Source organism: Quercus suber, unplaced genomic scaffold, assembly GCF_002906115.3.
Source record: "Quercus suber isolate HL8 unplaced genomic scaffold, Cork oak 2.0 scaffold_186, whole genome shotgun sequence".
Taxonomy (NCBI): Eukaryota; Viridiplantae; Streptophyta; class Magnoliopsida; order Fagales; family Fagaceae; genus Quercus; species Quercus suber.
Genome location: NW_027069644.1, coordinates 877,241 through 894,083, shown reverse-complemented (window position 1 = coordinate 894,083; position 16,843 = coordinate 877,241). Strand labels below are relative to the sequence as shown.

The 16,843-nt window shown below is 33.6% G+C and overlaps 2 protein-coding genes across 4 annotated transcripts; one reads left to right on the top strand and one right to left on the bottom strand.

The window, feature by feature from the left end:
- The first annotated feature begins 1,330 nt into the window (after positions 1-1,330).
- On the top strand, positions 1,331-8,153 carry LOC112010005 (O-fucosyltransferase 8). Of its 2 annotated transcripts, none has more exons than XM_024042364.2 (10): positions 1,331-1,513; positions 2,998-3,087; positions 3,180-3,279; positions 3,410-3,480; positions 4,154-4,242; positions 5,207-5,327; positions 5,411-5,554; positions 5,837-6,171; positions 6,275-6,515; positions 7,668-8,153. In XM_024042364.2, the coding sequence occupies exons 2-10, from the start codon at positions 3,043-3,045 to the stop codon at positions 7,977-7,979; spliced, it is 1,458 nt and encodes a 485-aa protein (XP_023898132.1). In that variant the 5' UTR covers positions 1,331-1,513; positions 2,998-3,042; the 3' UTR covers positions 7,980-8,153. The 2 variants fall into 2 exon arrangements, with proteins under 2 accessions (XP_023898132.1, XP_023898131.1); XM_024042363.2 differs by lacking the exon at positions 1,331-1,513 and adding an exon at positions 1,619-2,277.
- A 215-nt stretch (positions 8,154-8,368) lies between these two features.
- On the bottom strand, positions 8,369-14,383 carry LOC112010006 (nucleobase-ascorbate transporter 2). 2 transcript variants are annotated; one of them, XM_024042365.2, is made up of 13 exons: positions 13,952-14,383; positions 13,715-13,812; positions 13,141-13,317; positions 12,324-12,424; positions 12,142-12,217; positions 11,958-12,017; positions 11,076-11,260; positions 10,454-10,550; positions 10,225-10,370; positions 10,055-10,146; positions 9,893-9,970; positions 9,639-9,799; positions 8,369-8,827 (listed from the first exon to the last, which is right to left on the bottom strand). In XM_024042365.2, exons 1-13 carry the CDS (start codon positions 14,046-14,048, stop codon positions 8,615-8,617), a joined length of 1,581 nt encoding a protein of 526 aa, XP_023898133.1. In that variant the 5' UTR covers positions 14,049-14,383; the 3' UTR covers positions 8,369-8,614. The 2 variants fall into 2 exon arrangements, with proteins under 2 accessions (XP_023898133.1, XP_065634639.1); XM_065778567.1 differs by lacking the exon at positions 13,141-13,317.
- Between the last annotated feature and the right edge of the window lie 2,460 nt (positions 14,384-16,843).

Below are 16,843 nucleotides of genomic sequence, written 5' to 3'. Positions count from 1 at the left end.
TCATTATCATCTTTTAGGTGTTACAATTATTTTCATTTGTTTTTTAACTGGAAAGAGGTCCATTCATAAATCATAATGAAAATCTTTTTTTTTTAATAATTTAAATATATATATATATATACTAGTTTCGGTTCACCTAAAATCAAACATCATTTCTTGTTAGGTGAAGTGAAAATTTTGATGAAATGGCACAGTCCATAACAAAATATACATACACATTGTTAGGACTCAATTTGAATTGGACCCAAAATAGGAATAGGTTTTTAACCCAACAAACCTGAACAATAAATTTATAGAGAATGTGTGAAAGAACTAGTTCTATTCTTTAGGAAAGATCATCATAGGTACTGAGTAAGGAACTTTTAATACAAACAAACTGAGAAAAATTGCCTTTTGCCTGGTTTCTAAGGTCTTTAGGGTGTTTTCTTCTTAATTGACAATGCTCTCAATCTCCCGTCCCCCTCTTCTGAGTCCCTTTTTCTTCTTATATATCACGATCCTCGTATAATTTTCACCATACACATGTAGGTTAGACTCTAGGAACTCCTTCCTGTCCCGTCCAACCCCTCCCAGAATCTTCAACTAGTAGCCATAAGGCTGCTTAATTACTGTTCAGGTATCACCTCCACATTAATGCGGCCAGAGAGTTAGCTAGGAAGCATTTAATGTGGAGGTAACAGCTTTAGAAGATATTTGTTATCTCCCTTTGCTCCTCTCTTATCCCTCATTCGTTTCTCAATTATAATACAACCCTGTGGGGTATCTAGAATGATAAGATAATTGAATCTATTTTGGACCCTTATGTCTGACGTGGATTTATACTCGGACGTATTTTGGACTATCACATACAATTTCTATTTCTTTTTCTTGTACTATTTTCATCGTGTTCCTGTTTGGCCATCCTCAAATGGACTAACGTCCTCGGGCTGGGCCATTGGACCATAGGCCCATTTTTTACAATCTTAATAATATCTTTTTGGATAACTGGCCCACACACATCTTTATCATAAAATTCACCCTAATCCAAAGCAGCACATATGGGTTAGAAAAACACTAATATAATGTTAAATTGTTACCAGAGAAGAGTATATTATAAAAGTTGTGTCAATAAATATTTTTAAAGAAGAAAAGGAAATTTTGTTAATAATAAATTCATATAAAATATATGTCATACATGTTAGAAGATTATTACTGTAGATGAAAGATATTTTTTCACATCTTTGTAACGTTCTTTTAGCCAGTCAATCTGACTTAAAAAAAAAATAATAAAATTCGAGTTTTTTTTTCTAAAATATATATATATATATAATCTTTTGTCAAGCAAATAAATATACGGTTGGTTCAAATGGCCCGCCAATACCAAATCATAGAACTCTCATATTTTTTGCTCAAACCTTTCTTTTGAATACGTTTTGATTCAACAATGGAAACCCAGAAAGCACAGAAACAACGTTTTTTTTTTCTTCTGGTTGGTGACAAGTAGCTGTTCCATATGTGATTCTTGCTTCATAAGGTTCGTTCCTTATTGTATTTTTTTTTTTTGGCTTCTCGCTTGCTTTTCACTCATTTGTTTATGTACATCTTTGACACCAACTTCTTAGCTTCACTTTGAATTAATTCTCCGACGTTCTTAATTTATCAAACAATAAACTTTGTTTTCCCTTTCATGTCAATATTTGCCACCCAACACTGAACTTTCCTGATTGTATGGTTTGATGGGTTGGTGGGTCGGTTTCAGAATGAGAAATAGAAAATGACACGGGCTTGATAAGTATGTTTAAATCGTTGTATTAATGGTGTTTATCTGTTTAGGCTTAATTACTGGCCAAAATTTTGTTGGAATATGAGATGGTAGTTGTGATGTTGTGTTACAATTCTGAATACTTGAAGCTTTGCTGAGAGATAATGGTCTAAGGGGAAGCAAGTGTCCCCAAGGCTTTTTCTTTTTTAGGGATGAAAGAGTATCAGTTTAGATGCCCAGATACTTTACCTGGTAGTGATCCTTCTATTGGAAGGAGAATTTCATGCGGTGATAACCATTGGAATTCCAAAACTGTATTGCTTCATGGGTGGAAGAATGATCCTGCAAAATATAATGCTTCTAAGGGAGTTTATGTGGGGAAGAAAAATTTGTGGCTTAGAAAGCATGTGAAATTGATTGCTTTCATGTTGGGGTTGATGGGTTTTATTCTATTGATTGATTCTCTCATGATGTCCATTTTTGATTTGCGAAATTTTCAGCATCATTTAGCCCAAAGAAAATCAACTGGACTCAAGGTATAACACTTTTTGAAATGCTTCTTGAGTCAATATTTTATGTTCCATTCTTGATTTAGCTGCCTAGGTAAGAGCTGGTCAATTAGTAACTTGGAAATCAAGGAAAAGAAGTTAAATTGGCAAGAATGTAGCAATGAAAGTGTAGGTGACTGAGTGTTTGAAAAGAAGTTAAATAACAAGAATTGAGTCACTATTATTTGTTCAATTCTTAAAATGGTAGCTTCTTTCGTATTTTCTTCTTGTTATTTTATCCTCCGGTTCATTGATAGTCTGTTGCTGCTGTGGATGACTGAGTGTCTGATTCTTTTGTTTCTATCTTTTCCACCTATGGGTGAATCCTCAAGATAGATGCATTTTAGCATTTTTTAGAACATATTTTCTTACTGAAATGTTGTAGTTAAGCTATCTGTCTGCATTGGCGTATGGGATAAAAAAATGCGTGTCCATTTTTTCTATCTGCAAGACTTGGGACATTGTGTTTGCGTATGTGTTTTTACTCTTCAGGCTCGGGATTTCAGCTGCTACTGGTCATGGGCAATTTGCATTCCGAGTCTGCTTTATGTGCATCAGTTAGTGTGTGGAGTTTCTTTAGTCATGTGGCAAGGATTTTCCTCTAATACATGAGCAAACTGTAATGAATTAGTAATTCTAGAATAAGGGAAATATTATTAAATTATGCTGACTAATATATCTAATTTCAATGGCACGTATTTTCCAAAGGAGGAAGATAGAGATGCCTACATCAATGAAGAAAAATCACCAGTGATGTATGACCGGCTTCTAAACTTAGCATCCAGTGCTCTTGCTGAGGTTAGCTACATAACTTTAATTTTTGGTACACATTTTCAGATTAGCTCATGAAATTAGGTGTGCAAATATCTGAGACATTAACTATGCTTTAGAAAGAATTTAAGCAAGAGTCATCAAGGTTCTTGGAGGAACCATATCAGCAGGCCTCTGCATGGAAACCATGCTCGGACAGAAAAGTTCCAATGAATATGGGTATTTGATTCTTCTTTAACCTTGGTCGATGCATGAGAAATATGCATTTCAAATGATAGTCAGTTACTACAGTTGAACTTGCATCCTTTACCGTGCAAATCACTCTAAACTTTGTCATGCTTTTGGACAGGGAAATTTGATAAAAATAATGGCTACATATTAATCAGTGCGAATGGTGGTCTCAATCAACAGCGAGTCGCTGTAAGTACCCTGGCTGCCTTGAGTCATAGTTTTCCTTCTACAAAAAAAAAATCTGAAACCTAATGAAATTTTGGAGTAGGAAAAACGAGATTACTTAGGACAATCTTGAAATTCCATCTACTGAGAAAAGAAATACTTTGGACAGCTCCAAGCTTGTGACATTAGACAGCTCTTTGTCTTAGGTTTTGTATATTTAATAGGCTCACTATCAAGCATCATGATTTCTTTTGCAACTGATATAGGTTTGCTTTGAGTTCTTTCATCTAATTATCTGATATAGGAGTATCCATGGAAATGAACATCCAGAAGAATTTGGGTTTTCAGAAACTTAAGGATGCTTATGTAAAAATCGTGTTATATAAACATGAGGCTAGGTGTTTGAGATTTGGCTTTACTGGACCGTTCTTATTGTCTCATTGATATAGATTTAATTGCATACTTAATTTTCCAAACAAAATTTGAATTGTATATAACTTCTACCTAAAAGTGATTGAAGCATATTTAAATAATGTCTCACGTGTTTCAATTTTGATTCCATTTTTTCATCAATAAGTTCTAGTTGCTTTGCAGGTGTGTGTTTTAGAGGAACTTTTTTGTAGTCTCTTTTTTCTGATCTTTATTCAGTTATCTCCTCCGCTAGTGGAACTGACTAAGTTATTGTTAATGCTTACAGATTTGTAATGCCGTTGCCGTGGCATCTCTTCTTAATGCCACTCTAGTTCTTCCAAGATTTCTTTATAGCAACGTTTGGAAGGATCCCAGGTTTGAGATCATATCTGATATTATTTTTGAATTTTTTTTAAAGTAATTTTAAGTTGGTTACTTTTCACATTATCAAGATGGCATTGACATAGTTCTGTAGGTCAATGTCAGTAGCACCCAAACAAACAACTAGTTTTTTCTAGTTATATGGTTTGCTTCATGAATTTCTGGATATGTGTGAATGTTCTGCTATCTAATTTCAGATTTGTGTTCAGTTTTCATAGAACAAATCCTCAGTTCAGTCTTGGTATTTTATTATGTCATTCTACTTCAGTTAAATCCTAAAAAGATAGTTTCAGATATGAATAACAGTTCTCTATTACTTGTTTACCTCTATACATACTACATAGTATTACTTTGGCTATTATAACTACAGAAGAGTAGGATGCCAAAACTAACATTGCTTTGTTTTGCAATTCTTGTTCTTGAACTAACACATAGCAGGCATGAATTGTAGATATCACTATCCTTTCAGCAAAATATTTTTTGTTAAAACCAAAGTTTTCTTCTCTTTGAAAGCCCAGTATGCCTGGGATCTTTGGTTTTTTCTCCATTGTATCTCATACGATAAACTGTTAACATTGCATCTTAAGGTGCACCAAAAATAAGTATCTTAAGCATGCGATGTGGTTGATAACTATCACAGATGGCTTGAGAAGTATTCATATAAAATTTATTTCTTTTCCCCATCTACAAAAAATAAAATTATATGTAGATGGATATCATTTAGCTTAAACTAAGCTTCTGAGCATTTGAATGATATCAATTCAAAGAACAATAAAATGTTGCTCATAAATTGTACATCCATTCCAAGAATCTCTGGTTGATTACTTGATAGGTTTTTCATGACCTCTATGATTCAATCAATGCCTAGATACAGTTCGTGCTTTTTTTTTTTTGTTGTCAATTGTGATGTACATGCCTCATTTATTGATGCACACATTTAATTTGACATAAAGTGCAGCCAGTTTGGTGATATTTATCAAGAGGAGTATTTTATGAGTACCCTGAAGGATGAAGTCAACATTGTTAAGGATCTCCCTCTTCATCTGAGTTCACTTGACTTTGAAGCACTTGGTAGCCTGGTAATTTGTGTGTGATACTTTAGATGAATAAATTCCACTCATTTTGAGAACAATATCTTAGAGCTTTAACCTTGCCTTTTCAGATTACTGATGCAGATATTGTGAAGGAGGCAAAGCCTGTTGATTACATTAGAAGCGTACTTCCTCCTCTCTTAAAAAATGGAGTTGTTCACTTCCTTGGATTTGGAAATCGACTGGGCTTTGATCCATTGCCTTCTGATCTTCAGGTTATAAACAATTCCCCTAATGATTTGAATATTTCACAGAAATAGTTATTTGTGCAATGAAAGCTACTAGCTAGAAAATGCATGTCCTACCTGTGTTCCTATTGAATATCATAATATCTTCTTGAGAACTTGTTTGGTAGTTGATTTAAAGTAATTTGTCCTATACTTTTCAGAAGTGTGAAAAATTCTGCATATTTGTATTATATATATAGTGGCATATAACTCTTGTGCATGATCCCAATGCCTTTATAATCCGGTTAAATATACTTCAATGTATTGCAGAAACTAAGATGCAAATGCAACTTCCATGCTTTGAAGTTTGTTCCAAAAATTCAACAAGCTGGATCATTGTTGGTTAGAAGGATAAGAAAATATGATGCTGCACGGAGAATGTTGGACAAGCAATTGCTTGGAAACTTCGTGCCCAAAAACTCCTCAAACAAGCAGGATACTTCTAGAGGCCCATCCAAATACCTTGCTTTACACTTGAGATTTGAAGTGGATATGGTGGCCTACTCCCTATGTGAATTTGGGGGTGGAGAAAATGAGAAAAAGGATCTTCAAGCCTACAGAGAAACCCATTTTCCTTTACTTATTGAGCGCTTAAAGAACTCAAGGTAGTTTCTTGAGGCTTATCAAGTTATGGTTTTCTCTAATGTTTTTTGATGAGCAAGTTTTAGTTGACTGATCTATCTCCCTTAAAAATATTGGTGTTTGCAGCCCTATTTCTCCTACAAAGTTGAGAAAGTTGGGAAGATGTCCATTGACACCAGAAGAAGCAGCACTAGTTCTAGCTGGACTTGGTTTTAAGCGTGGAACTTACATTTATTTGGCTGGATCCCATATCTATGGAGGAGAATCCAGGATGTATCCCTTCACCAGCCTCTATCCCAACTTGGTCACAAAGGAAAGTCTCCTCACATCTGATGAACTTGCACCGTTTAGAAATTTCTCTTCTCAGGTAAATGAGTGTTATCAATTTCATTTTTTAAGTGTAACATATCACATTAACTTCTAGACGTATCAAACTTTAATTTAAATCTCACTGGTATCTGACAGTTCTTTTCTTATCAACATTCATTTGATTATGAATTCATGATGTGGGTGTTTTAAACCAGTTACAAAATTCATGTAGGCTCCACTTGCTTCTTTTTTAGCAGTTTTTAAAAACTAACAAACAGAAAACTGCATGATTAAGGAGGGATGTCTTAAACATTTTATACTATTTTGTATTCCTTTGTCTCATTTATACATAACTAAAAGAGTGTTAGCCAAATATCAGAGTGCTAAAATCCAAACAGTCAATAGAGCAGCATTTGCTGATTCAACTCAAGACAGGTTAGTTCTGATGTTAGTTAAATTGCTAGAATTCTCTGAAAAAAAAATGGACACAAGTTACATACAAAAAGTATGGGAAATTATCTCTTGAGAGTCTAGGAAGAATTTGAATTTATAAAATATGCCTTCCATGTTAATGTGTAACCTAGAGAAGTGAACAGGAGCCAAGTGCCTAGTTCTCACTGTTTGACTTGAACGGCAATTGAAAAATGTATTGCATACCTAAGAATTGTATGCACTCTGTCTATCATATCCTCTGGTCTGATAATAGTATTTAAAATTTAAATACTAGCTTAAAGCAAAGGTGTAAATCAAATCATAATAGTAATACATGTTGAACTATATCTTAAATCCAAGGAGATTTTGCCGTTCAAACCATATTCATATTGTTGTGCAATGCTATTTTGTATTTAATTAACACCATGACCTGATTTGACAAGTGATCTCATATGAGTTATTAATAATCAAAATTCCTCCCTTATGTCATATGGCATTAATCAACCAAATCTTATGCATAAGATTGAAGCCTGTTTATTGGACTGGTAACAGTTTTAATGAATGTTCCTTAATATTTTAGTACTTATAAATACATAAATCGTCAAACGTTCATTTAGAGCCAAATCTCCAGGTCAAACTGTCAAATTGCAGCTTTGGTTCACAGTTGTGGTTTCTTCACCTGATAGGAACAGTTGACCTTGATTCAATACCATGTAATTCTTTAATTGTCAACTAAATTTGATTACATTACTAAAATAGAGAGTTGGTATGGATGCAGCTGGCTGCATTGGACTTTATTGCATGTGCAACTGCTGATGTCTTTGCCATTACTGACTCTGGAAGCCAACTTTCATCCCTTGTATCTGGGTTTCGGACTTATTATGGTGGTGGCCACGCCCCTACCTTGCGGCCTAACAAGAAGAGGCTGGCAGCAATTTTGTCAGAGAATAGCACCATTGGGTGGAACGGTTTTGAAGATAGAGTGAAAAAGATGATTGAGGAAGGTCAAAGGGTGCGTGCAAGGGGCTTTGGTCGAAGCATTTATCGTCAGCCTAGGTGCCCAGAATGCATGTGCAAAGAAGCTCGTTAGCACATCTCATGCTGATAACTGGTTTAAGGCTCTTTAAATCATTTGTTATTTTTCTCATCTGTGTCCAACATAGTCGAGTATTTCAAGTGACTTCACAGATTGTAAAAATCTCCATTCCATTTGTTCAATAACCTTTGAAAATTGTAATTTATATAGCCAAATTCTTTTTTTCCCCCCCTTTTTCTTTGTTAAATCTTTGACCAGGTTGTGGCTTAGAAGGTTTCCCAAGATAACATGTACAAGACATTTAATTAAATGTTGTTGTATCTATACCACCTCCATGAACATTGAGCTGAAACGATCACTTCCACCTTACAATATACAGACTCGATTCTTGAAATCTCTCAAAAGTCAAAACTAAACCAAAAAATGAGGTGAATCAAACTGAATTCAGGGGCAAATATAATAGCTTTATTGTATTATACCAAAAGAATCCAACTCAAATATATATATAATCAATGAAAAAGAGGGAAGAGAAAAGCAAAGATTTCATTCATTCCTCTGCAATTCAAAACATATGGATCCTTGTTTCCCTGCTCTTCTTCACTGTAATTGTGATCATCATCATATGATCCTTATATGGAAATGATGCTTTTCCTCTAACATCTTTCATTTTTTTTTTTATTGGCATTACTTCAAGATGGAGGGAAGAAACGGTTGAGATTGAAAGGGAGGGTGTAGAACTCCTCATTACGACTGTCCCCCTTAAACGTCCGAAATTTAACCCACCATGGCATTCCTCTATCTCTGGCACTTTCTTTGTAGTCAAGTGTGTTGTCCAAGAAAATTGCAACAATCAATGCAACAGTTGGGGAAGAGAAGAAGATAGTATTAAGGAAATCATTGAACTGCACATCAAATAAACACGAGTTAATGTGAATGATTATAGAGCACCCTCAGAATACAGCTTTAGGAATTAATGTAGAGTTCTTCCACCACGAAGGGAAGGGAAGTTTGCTCTTATAGGAAGTTGTTCTTATAGGAAGAATTTAATAGTCCGTAGACATTGCAATGTGTGTGTGTGTGTACTATTAGGGGTATGGTTCAATTTGATCCTCCAAATGAAGTTTATAGTTGAAGGACTAAATTGACACAATTTAATAATTGAAGGACCTAATTGAACTTTACCTTATAAGTTAGTAGTTTAACCAAAAAGGTATGTTCACAATCATACTAAGCAAATAAGGTCTCCAAAGTTAATGCAAAAATATACAAACTATGATTGTGGAGAAGAAGCAAATGGTGATATACTGTCACATTTATCAACTTTTTTTTTTTTTTTTTGGTAAACTCATATTTATCAACTTAATACAATAAAAAAAAATCATTATAAGCATATATAGAAGAAGATATTAGGAGTATAGCCTAAATATACAAAGATTCTGAATCAAATCATTGCAAAAAGTTCATTTCCGCAATCATGTGTAAAAAGGTATTTTAAAAATCTTAGGCTATCTACCATGGGTCCACATAAGTTGTCAGCATCTTCAAGACAGAGTCTTGTCATTTTTCAGATAGACAGTTATTACTCATGGTAGTTTTGCTTACAACTCCAAACAAATTATCGGGGGGTCCAATGAAGTTGCCAACAGAGGCTGTGTTATTTTTCTCTTTCCACGTAGGATACAAGCCTGAGTACTGATGAAAAGATAAACTTACCCATCCAGCCCTGGTATGAGCAGGACCATGAAGAGCCCTGGCTGTGTATTCTCTAAAATACTCTGGAACAGACAAACCCAAGAAGAAGGCAACACCGGTGATAAACAGGTTCCTCATCGAGTTCATATTTGTGAATTGCAAAAATGACAGCCCCACCGAAGCTGGAAACAAAAATGTATCAACAATCATATGCAGGGAGAAGAGACAAGAAACGCCATAAAATGGTATTAAAATGTGAAGTCAATGATACTCACCAACAAGACCAAACAAAACGCAATATACAGCAGCAAATATAGTGAAGGGTATTGATGCAAACAAAGCACCGAATTTTCCTGCCGGAATCAAGAAATCAAGTTAAAAATGACATTAAGAAGTGAGCTTATATAGGTAAATATATGTGAAAATAAGTCACTTACCTAACATAGAGAAAAATATCATAAAACCAGCTGAGATTTGGATAACCCTGCGACTTCCAACGCGAGTGCTTCCAAGAAGCCCTACATTTTCTCTGTTGTTTTCCATTATTAATTAAACTACTTGCAGCAAACAAATGAGAAAGTTAAGAGCAAAAAGCAGTAATGCTTACACAGAGACTGTTGAACCAGACAAAGTTCCAAAGAGCCCACTCAGCAGAATCCCAATTCCCTGCCAGCCAATACCACGGCTAAGAACATGAGCTGGAGGTGGGGTTGCGCTTGCTAGACGTGATGCAGCCTTGTAAGCTCCCGTTGACTGTCAAGAAAACCATAGTTTTTACTTTCTCTGATCCACAATGATCTCCTTCATCAACTCTCTAGTTTATTTCAAAGTATTACCTCAATCAATGAAACAAGAGTGGCAGCCATCATTCCAAAAGCATGACCGGCATCAAAGGTAGGAGCACCCCACTGAAGAGGGTATGGGATCTTGATCCTGACAAAAATCAATTTCATGGTAAAAGGCAGTTGCTAAAAATTTCATCTGATTTTTTCACAATCTCTACTAAGTTTGAAAAAAAAATGTGTTTGACTAATCAGAAATCAAAAGATTCTCCTAATAATATTACATTTCAGTGCACATGTGAGATGACGAAGGATGGCAGCCAAACTTTTCTAGCTTGGTGCCAATTTTTAGTGGTTTTCAATCAAAAATCACAAGAGCATTTGGATGCCACCCATTTTCTGCACCAGCAGTTTCCAACAAAGAGGACTGCATCTTTTCTTTTGGTGGAGTTTTCTTGTTCTTAAGAACAGTAACTTCCCTATAAGATGACTGCATCCTCCTCCTCATTGCATGGCAATGCACAAGGAATTTGCTTGATTTGAGTCCAGAGGGTCATTCAGAAACTATCCTAAATTTTCAGCAGGAATTTGCACATATTTTTAGTCATCATTCAGTAACTGTTTTAGATTATTAGATTTTAATATTTAACTGATAAGAACTACTTTAGCTACCAACCATGGAGCAGAAGAAATGAGATTCGCCTTGTCAGTTCGGCAGTTAATTTGTGTTAAATCTGGTCGATGTCTGTATGCACCACTGGCTGTCAAGAGGTGTGCATATGCCCATATAACAGTGATTGATATGAGGAGAGCAAACCGCTCCAGTATTGGCAGTTTCTTTGCCTGAAAATTTTTTAAGTACTGCACACCAAAAAAAAGAAAAGAAAAGAAAAAGAATAATGATAATTAGATTGCCTTTCTATATAGCAAGTATCTACTTTATGCAACTAAGAAAGCAGACTTCGCATGATAAACCACATTTTGAAAATATACAAGAAGAATTAAGAGAAATTTCCTAGGATACCATTTTCTAATTACCTGACTTCCCTTTTTATATCATCCATTTGAATAACTAGTTGTAGAGAATGTGTCGTTGTTCAACTATGGTATAATTAAGATAACTTGCCAAAGATCTTTCTAAACATAAGTTTGTTGGACTCTTAACACCACAAAGAATTAAACTCAATTGGAAAAAATTAAGTTTCTGGAGCTGATATAAAAATGTGAATTTTTTTTACTTGGAAAATATAGAAAAAATTTATTGATTACTTCCCAAAATTGCTGATTTAACATAGCTTTCTAACTTTATGTCATCGTCAATAGACGTGAATCCAAGAGGCCACTGACTCCATTTTAGGTTCTAAATTCATTTCACAGAATAATCTCTAACAAACTATAATTCTATGTAGAAGTTGCTTCTAAAAATCACCATGAATAACTCGACATGGTAAGTTACTTTAATCTGGCTTCTCTAATTTTTTCGAACAAGATGTTATCAAATGTGTTAGCACAATTTTATACATGAATCTGATTAAAAAAGAGCCAATAGAAGCAGTACCTGGGAGAAGACTATAAATAGGATAAACATGGGAATGCCAATTTCCACGCAACGTCCAACCTAATACGAGTTCAATGAATCAATGAGAAGCAGTACAAGTAACATAATGGGTGATAAATATTTTCAGTATGTTCAATATTAAGGATTGAAAAGAAAAATCACGGTGATATTCTTTAAACTATACCACAGGGAAGCCTCTATCAAACAGACCAAAACCCACTAGTGCAATCACTGGAACCATTCCTAGAGGGCTGAAGAACCTGAAATGTAAAATTAATGTTAAAAATTGATATTTGAAATAAATGATACTGAAATTAGTTGCTTTTGACTAGTAGAGCAAAAATTCATTTGAGATCAAAGTTGTACCTGGAACAGATGGCCCAAAGCTGACTAAATCCCAAAATAATTTGTATGCTTGATGCTACTATCAGAGCACCTTGGACTGCTCTCATGGTATTGAGAAATCTCTAGAAAAAAAAAATAAAATACAAGAGCATTAGTTTTTGCTCTATGGAACAACAATCAAGTCAGTCCCATAGTTTTCCTCAAAAAAAAAAAAAAAAAAAAAAAAAAAGTCACTCCCATAGTTTTTAATAATCAAGTCAGTCCCATAGTTTTCCTCACAAAAAAAAAAAAAAAAAAACAAAACAAAAGTCACTCCCATAGTTTTTAATGAGCAAATTAGTTATCAGTTAGCATTTGTTATGACAAAATCTATTTTAAAACAGGACCACACAGGTAATGCAGCTAAGTAAATTGGAAGCTTGTTGCCATGGAATTATATTATTTGACAAATTTAAAGGTAGTATTAATTAGGATTAATGCATGCACACACAGTTAGGCCCGCCAACTCAGTCATCCACACTAGTACACACACGCATAAGGTTAATGTGCACAATAACAAATTCATGTCATGTGGGAAAAAAAATTTGACTGGTCCATGCTTTATCAACCTTGGATCTTTACACATTGACATGACTCACATTTGATTAGTTTAAGGTCATTAACCAATATACCCTTATCTTGATATTGTTTGATGTGATAAAGTCAATTGGTTTAAGTGGGTGGGACACACACAATTATTCACCGAAAGAACTTGTCTTTTCAAGATAGTGAGTACAGCTGCTTTAGCAGAAATGGTACAGAAGCAGGGGCTGAAAAACATTACAAAAATTGGACTAACCAGATGAGAATCATCAATACTCGTCAAGGACGAGTCGTGAATAATAGAAATAATGGGGACCATGAATGCATAAGACCCTCCAATCACGGTTGGCAATCGAGTCCCAAACAGTGTTTGTATTAGTGTGTTAATCCCTTCAACAAAGAGTAGAGTCTGTACCACCCTCACTTTGTCACCCTGAACAATCAATTGGACAAACATTAAAAAACAACCTTTGAGCATATTTTAGTTTATCATAAAATTAAGAAACATTAAAAATCATAATTTCCTTCAAAACAAGTGAATAAAAAAAATCATAGAACATACTTAGTTCTTGAGATATCAAGGTCAATGAAAATGATTAATCATTTGTAAATGGGTAGTTTTGATTTTTTTTTTTTTTTTCTTTCAAGTCTTCAATAACTCAAATAGGTGCCAAACTGATGTTATTAAATATTTTTCTTAAAATACTTACTAGGTGGTAAAATCTAAATAACATACTTATTTAACAATGAATATTGAAGATTTTAGGAACTTCATGGTAGATTTAGTTAAATGACATGCAATCCAATATAGATAGATGAGATTAGCTCACATCAGTGCCACCCATGAGAGGAACAAGGAATGATGGGATCATAACCGCAGTTCCTAAGGCCAAAATGTAGTGCTGGAAACCCAAAGCTATAGCCTCCCCTGTTTTCACATGCAGAAATGAGAATGGGTCACAAACAAGGAACAAAAAAAAAAAAAAATGGTCTAGAACTTTGAAAAAGATTCATAAATCAATGATTGAAGAAATGGGGTTGAGTAAAGGAGTGAACTTTGGCCATACCCCAAGATGGGTTTGAGTCAATACAGTATTCCAAGCCTTGAAGTTGGTCCATTGCTGGGTGGCTTATCTCTTCTGGTTTTGGAGCTGGAGCTGCCATGGCTAACACCCACTTCAAAAGCTCTCTCTCCTTTTGCCTCCAAATCCAAATGGGGTATTCACAAAATGAATGAAAGAAAATAAAATTTTGCTTAATGAATCAATGAGAGAGAGAGAGAGAGAGAGACGGAGGGAGAGAAAGTCAAAGAAAGTAAAAAAGCAGAAAGAGAAAAACCAATGGGATTGATGGAAGCAAAAGAAAGAGATTCAAGAAAAAGAAAGTTTAGAGCGAGAGAGAGAAAGATTTCACAGTAGAAAGAGAGACTAGAAATTGCACTTTGCCGCCCACTAAATTGAGTTTCTCTGTGAGCGTGTGTAGAGTAAAAACTCTGTCTCTCTCTCTCGCTCTGCTTTTTGATTTATACTAAAGTTCCGTTGAGCTTTTTTTTTTCGTAATTCCCAAAACTACCCCTTAAGGAACTGCCAAACTGAATGTTACCGTTGCCTCACTGTTTCCCATTAATTTTTAACATTGGCAACTTCTGTAATATACTTGGCTGGTAATTTTGTTACCCTTAAAAGGAAGCATGATAAAAGAAAAATGTTATTTGTGAGGGACATGCTTCTATCTTTACAAATATTTAATTTTTTACCTTAAAAGGAGAGAAAGAAAAAGAGAGACTAAGGATAGGCATTTTCATTAAAGTAATGAAATTTTATCCATTGTACCCCAAGAAAAAAAAAGAAAAAAGAAAACAAAGGTGGTGGGTGGATGATGATATCATGTATGTAGATTAAAGTAGTGATTATTTATTCTCAAAAAAAAAAAAAGTAGTGCTTATTTTGAAGTTTAAATCTTCTGTTCCATTTTTTCTACTTCACTTTGTACTTCACCAATAAATACTTGTCATGTGTTCACCTATTTTGCATAATCATCACGACTCTTTGTTTAATTTTAATTGAGCATGTTAAGAATATAACTTTTTGAACAATTCATTGTCTTTTGTCCTGGTGATAAAATGTTATTAAAAAAATATTACTTTTATGTTAGTTCATCACTCACATTACTTTTATTATATATTAATTATAATGAGTTATGATATAAGTGGCAAAATTAGGATTTTCCATAATCATCATGCCTCTCCTATTAATTTTATTGAACGTGTTAAGAGTATAACTTTTTGAACAATTCATCATCTTTTTTTGAGGTGATAAAATGTTATTAGAGTGATATCACTTTCATGTTAGCTCACTGCTCACATTATTTTTATTATATATTAATCACAACAAACTAAGACATTAGTGACGGACTCTAGGAACACAATTTATGTAGACATTATACACATGCACTCTAACCTATATACACACACATATAGTACCTGATATCAAATCAATTTATGTGTATATTAATTGATTTTAAAAAATCAACCAAAATAATAGATTCATTATATTTTGTTTTGATTTTTTTTGTATGAATAAGTTGAATTTTTTATTTATATTTATATTTTTCAAAGTAAAATTTTAACTTAAGAACAAAAAGATCTTTAAACAATTAGATAAAACACTAAGTACATTTTACATAAATTTGTGTTATTATGTAATTATCCCAAACTTTAATTGCTTATTACATAAATTTTATGAGGGAGAATAAATTATATTAATAGGGTTTTAGTAAAAGCTTAAAAATCTTGAGTAACTACATGCTCTACACATGGAGGTGTATTGACTGTATTCTCCATCCAAATCATACAATTAGTTATACACTTGGCAATTTGGCATACTTAGCTAGCTCCAACCCAATTTTGTTCATCCGAGCTTACTGAGGCTGCCACCTGAATCTAGTCCAATATATGACCAACACAAGAAAGTCGTGGTTATGGGGAGTTAATTTTTTCTCAATTTTTTATGGCAATAGATTGTGATTAGTACAAAATTACTTCTACATTAATTTATTATGTAATCATAATGTTACTCTAATAGTAATTGGAAAAGGTTTGCAAAATTTTTATGTTACTGTTCCTAAATTGATTGAATTTCATTTGGGTTAAGAGTTTACCTATTATGGGTTCCAGTTAACTTAATTAGTAAGGTCTCTAATAATTGAATAAGAGATTGTTCAATCTTCGTCTACACTAAAAATCAATTAGTATTTTAGTCTGATAATAAAAAGCAGAATTATCAGAAGCGGACGTTATAAATTGAAACTCTATTTTTTTTTTAAATTACATTTTCTTCTTTTTCTTTTCTTTTATTGTGTGTTTGGTTGCTATAAATTTGGGATAATGGGATCATTAAAATGAAGTGATCATCACCTCCATCCATCTCAATTTAATGCATAAATGAACATGGTACATGCTCTCTCCATTATAGTCAATTATTTTTATCATTACTTGAAGCTAGAATATGAGTTATGACAGACTACTGAAAGCTATGAACTCCCAAAATAAAAGCAGGATAATTTATTGTTTTTTTTCCTTTTTTTTTTTTTTTTGTTTGTTTTGCTGATATATTGTTTCTCCTCTCTCTCTTCTTCCCTCTTTCTTTATTTCAATATTTTTATTCATCGGATTAATCATAATTATAACCTGAATGATTTAATTTGACCAACTACAGTAATTTTTTTAATAATTTTAAACCTGTTTATAATACTTATAAATTAAAAAAAAAAGGAAAAAAAATTAAAATCTCTGCTGCGTCAAACATGGTAATGAAATTATGAAACACTTCTAGTGTAAACAAAAAGAATAAATGCTCTTGACCGTACTGTACGCATAAGCGATTTAATTTGTTTTTATTGTTGTTAGGTACAGCTATTGAGTATTGACAACATTTAATATCCAGGACATGCTACTCTGC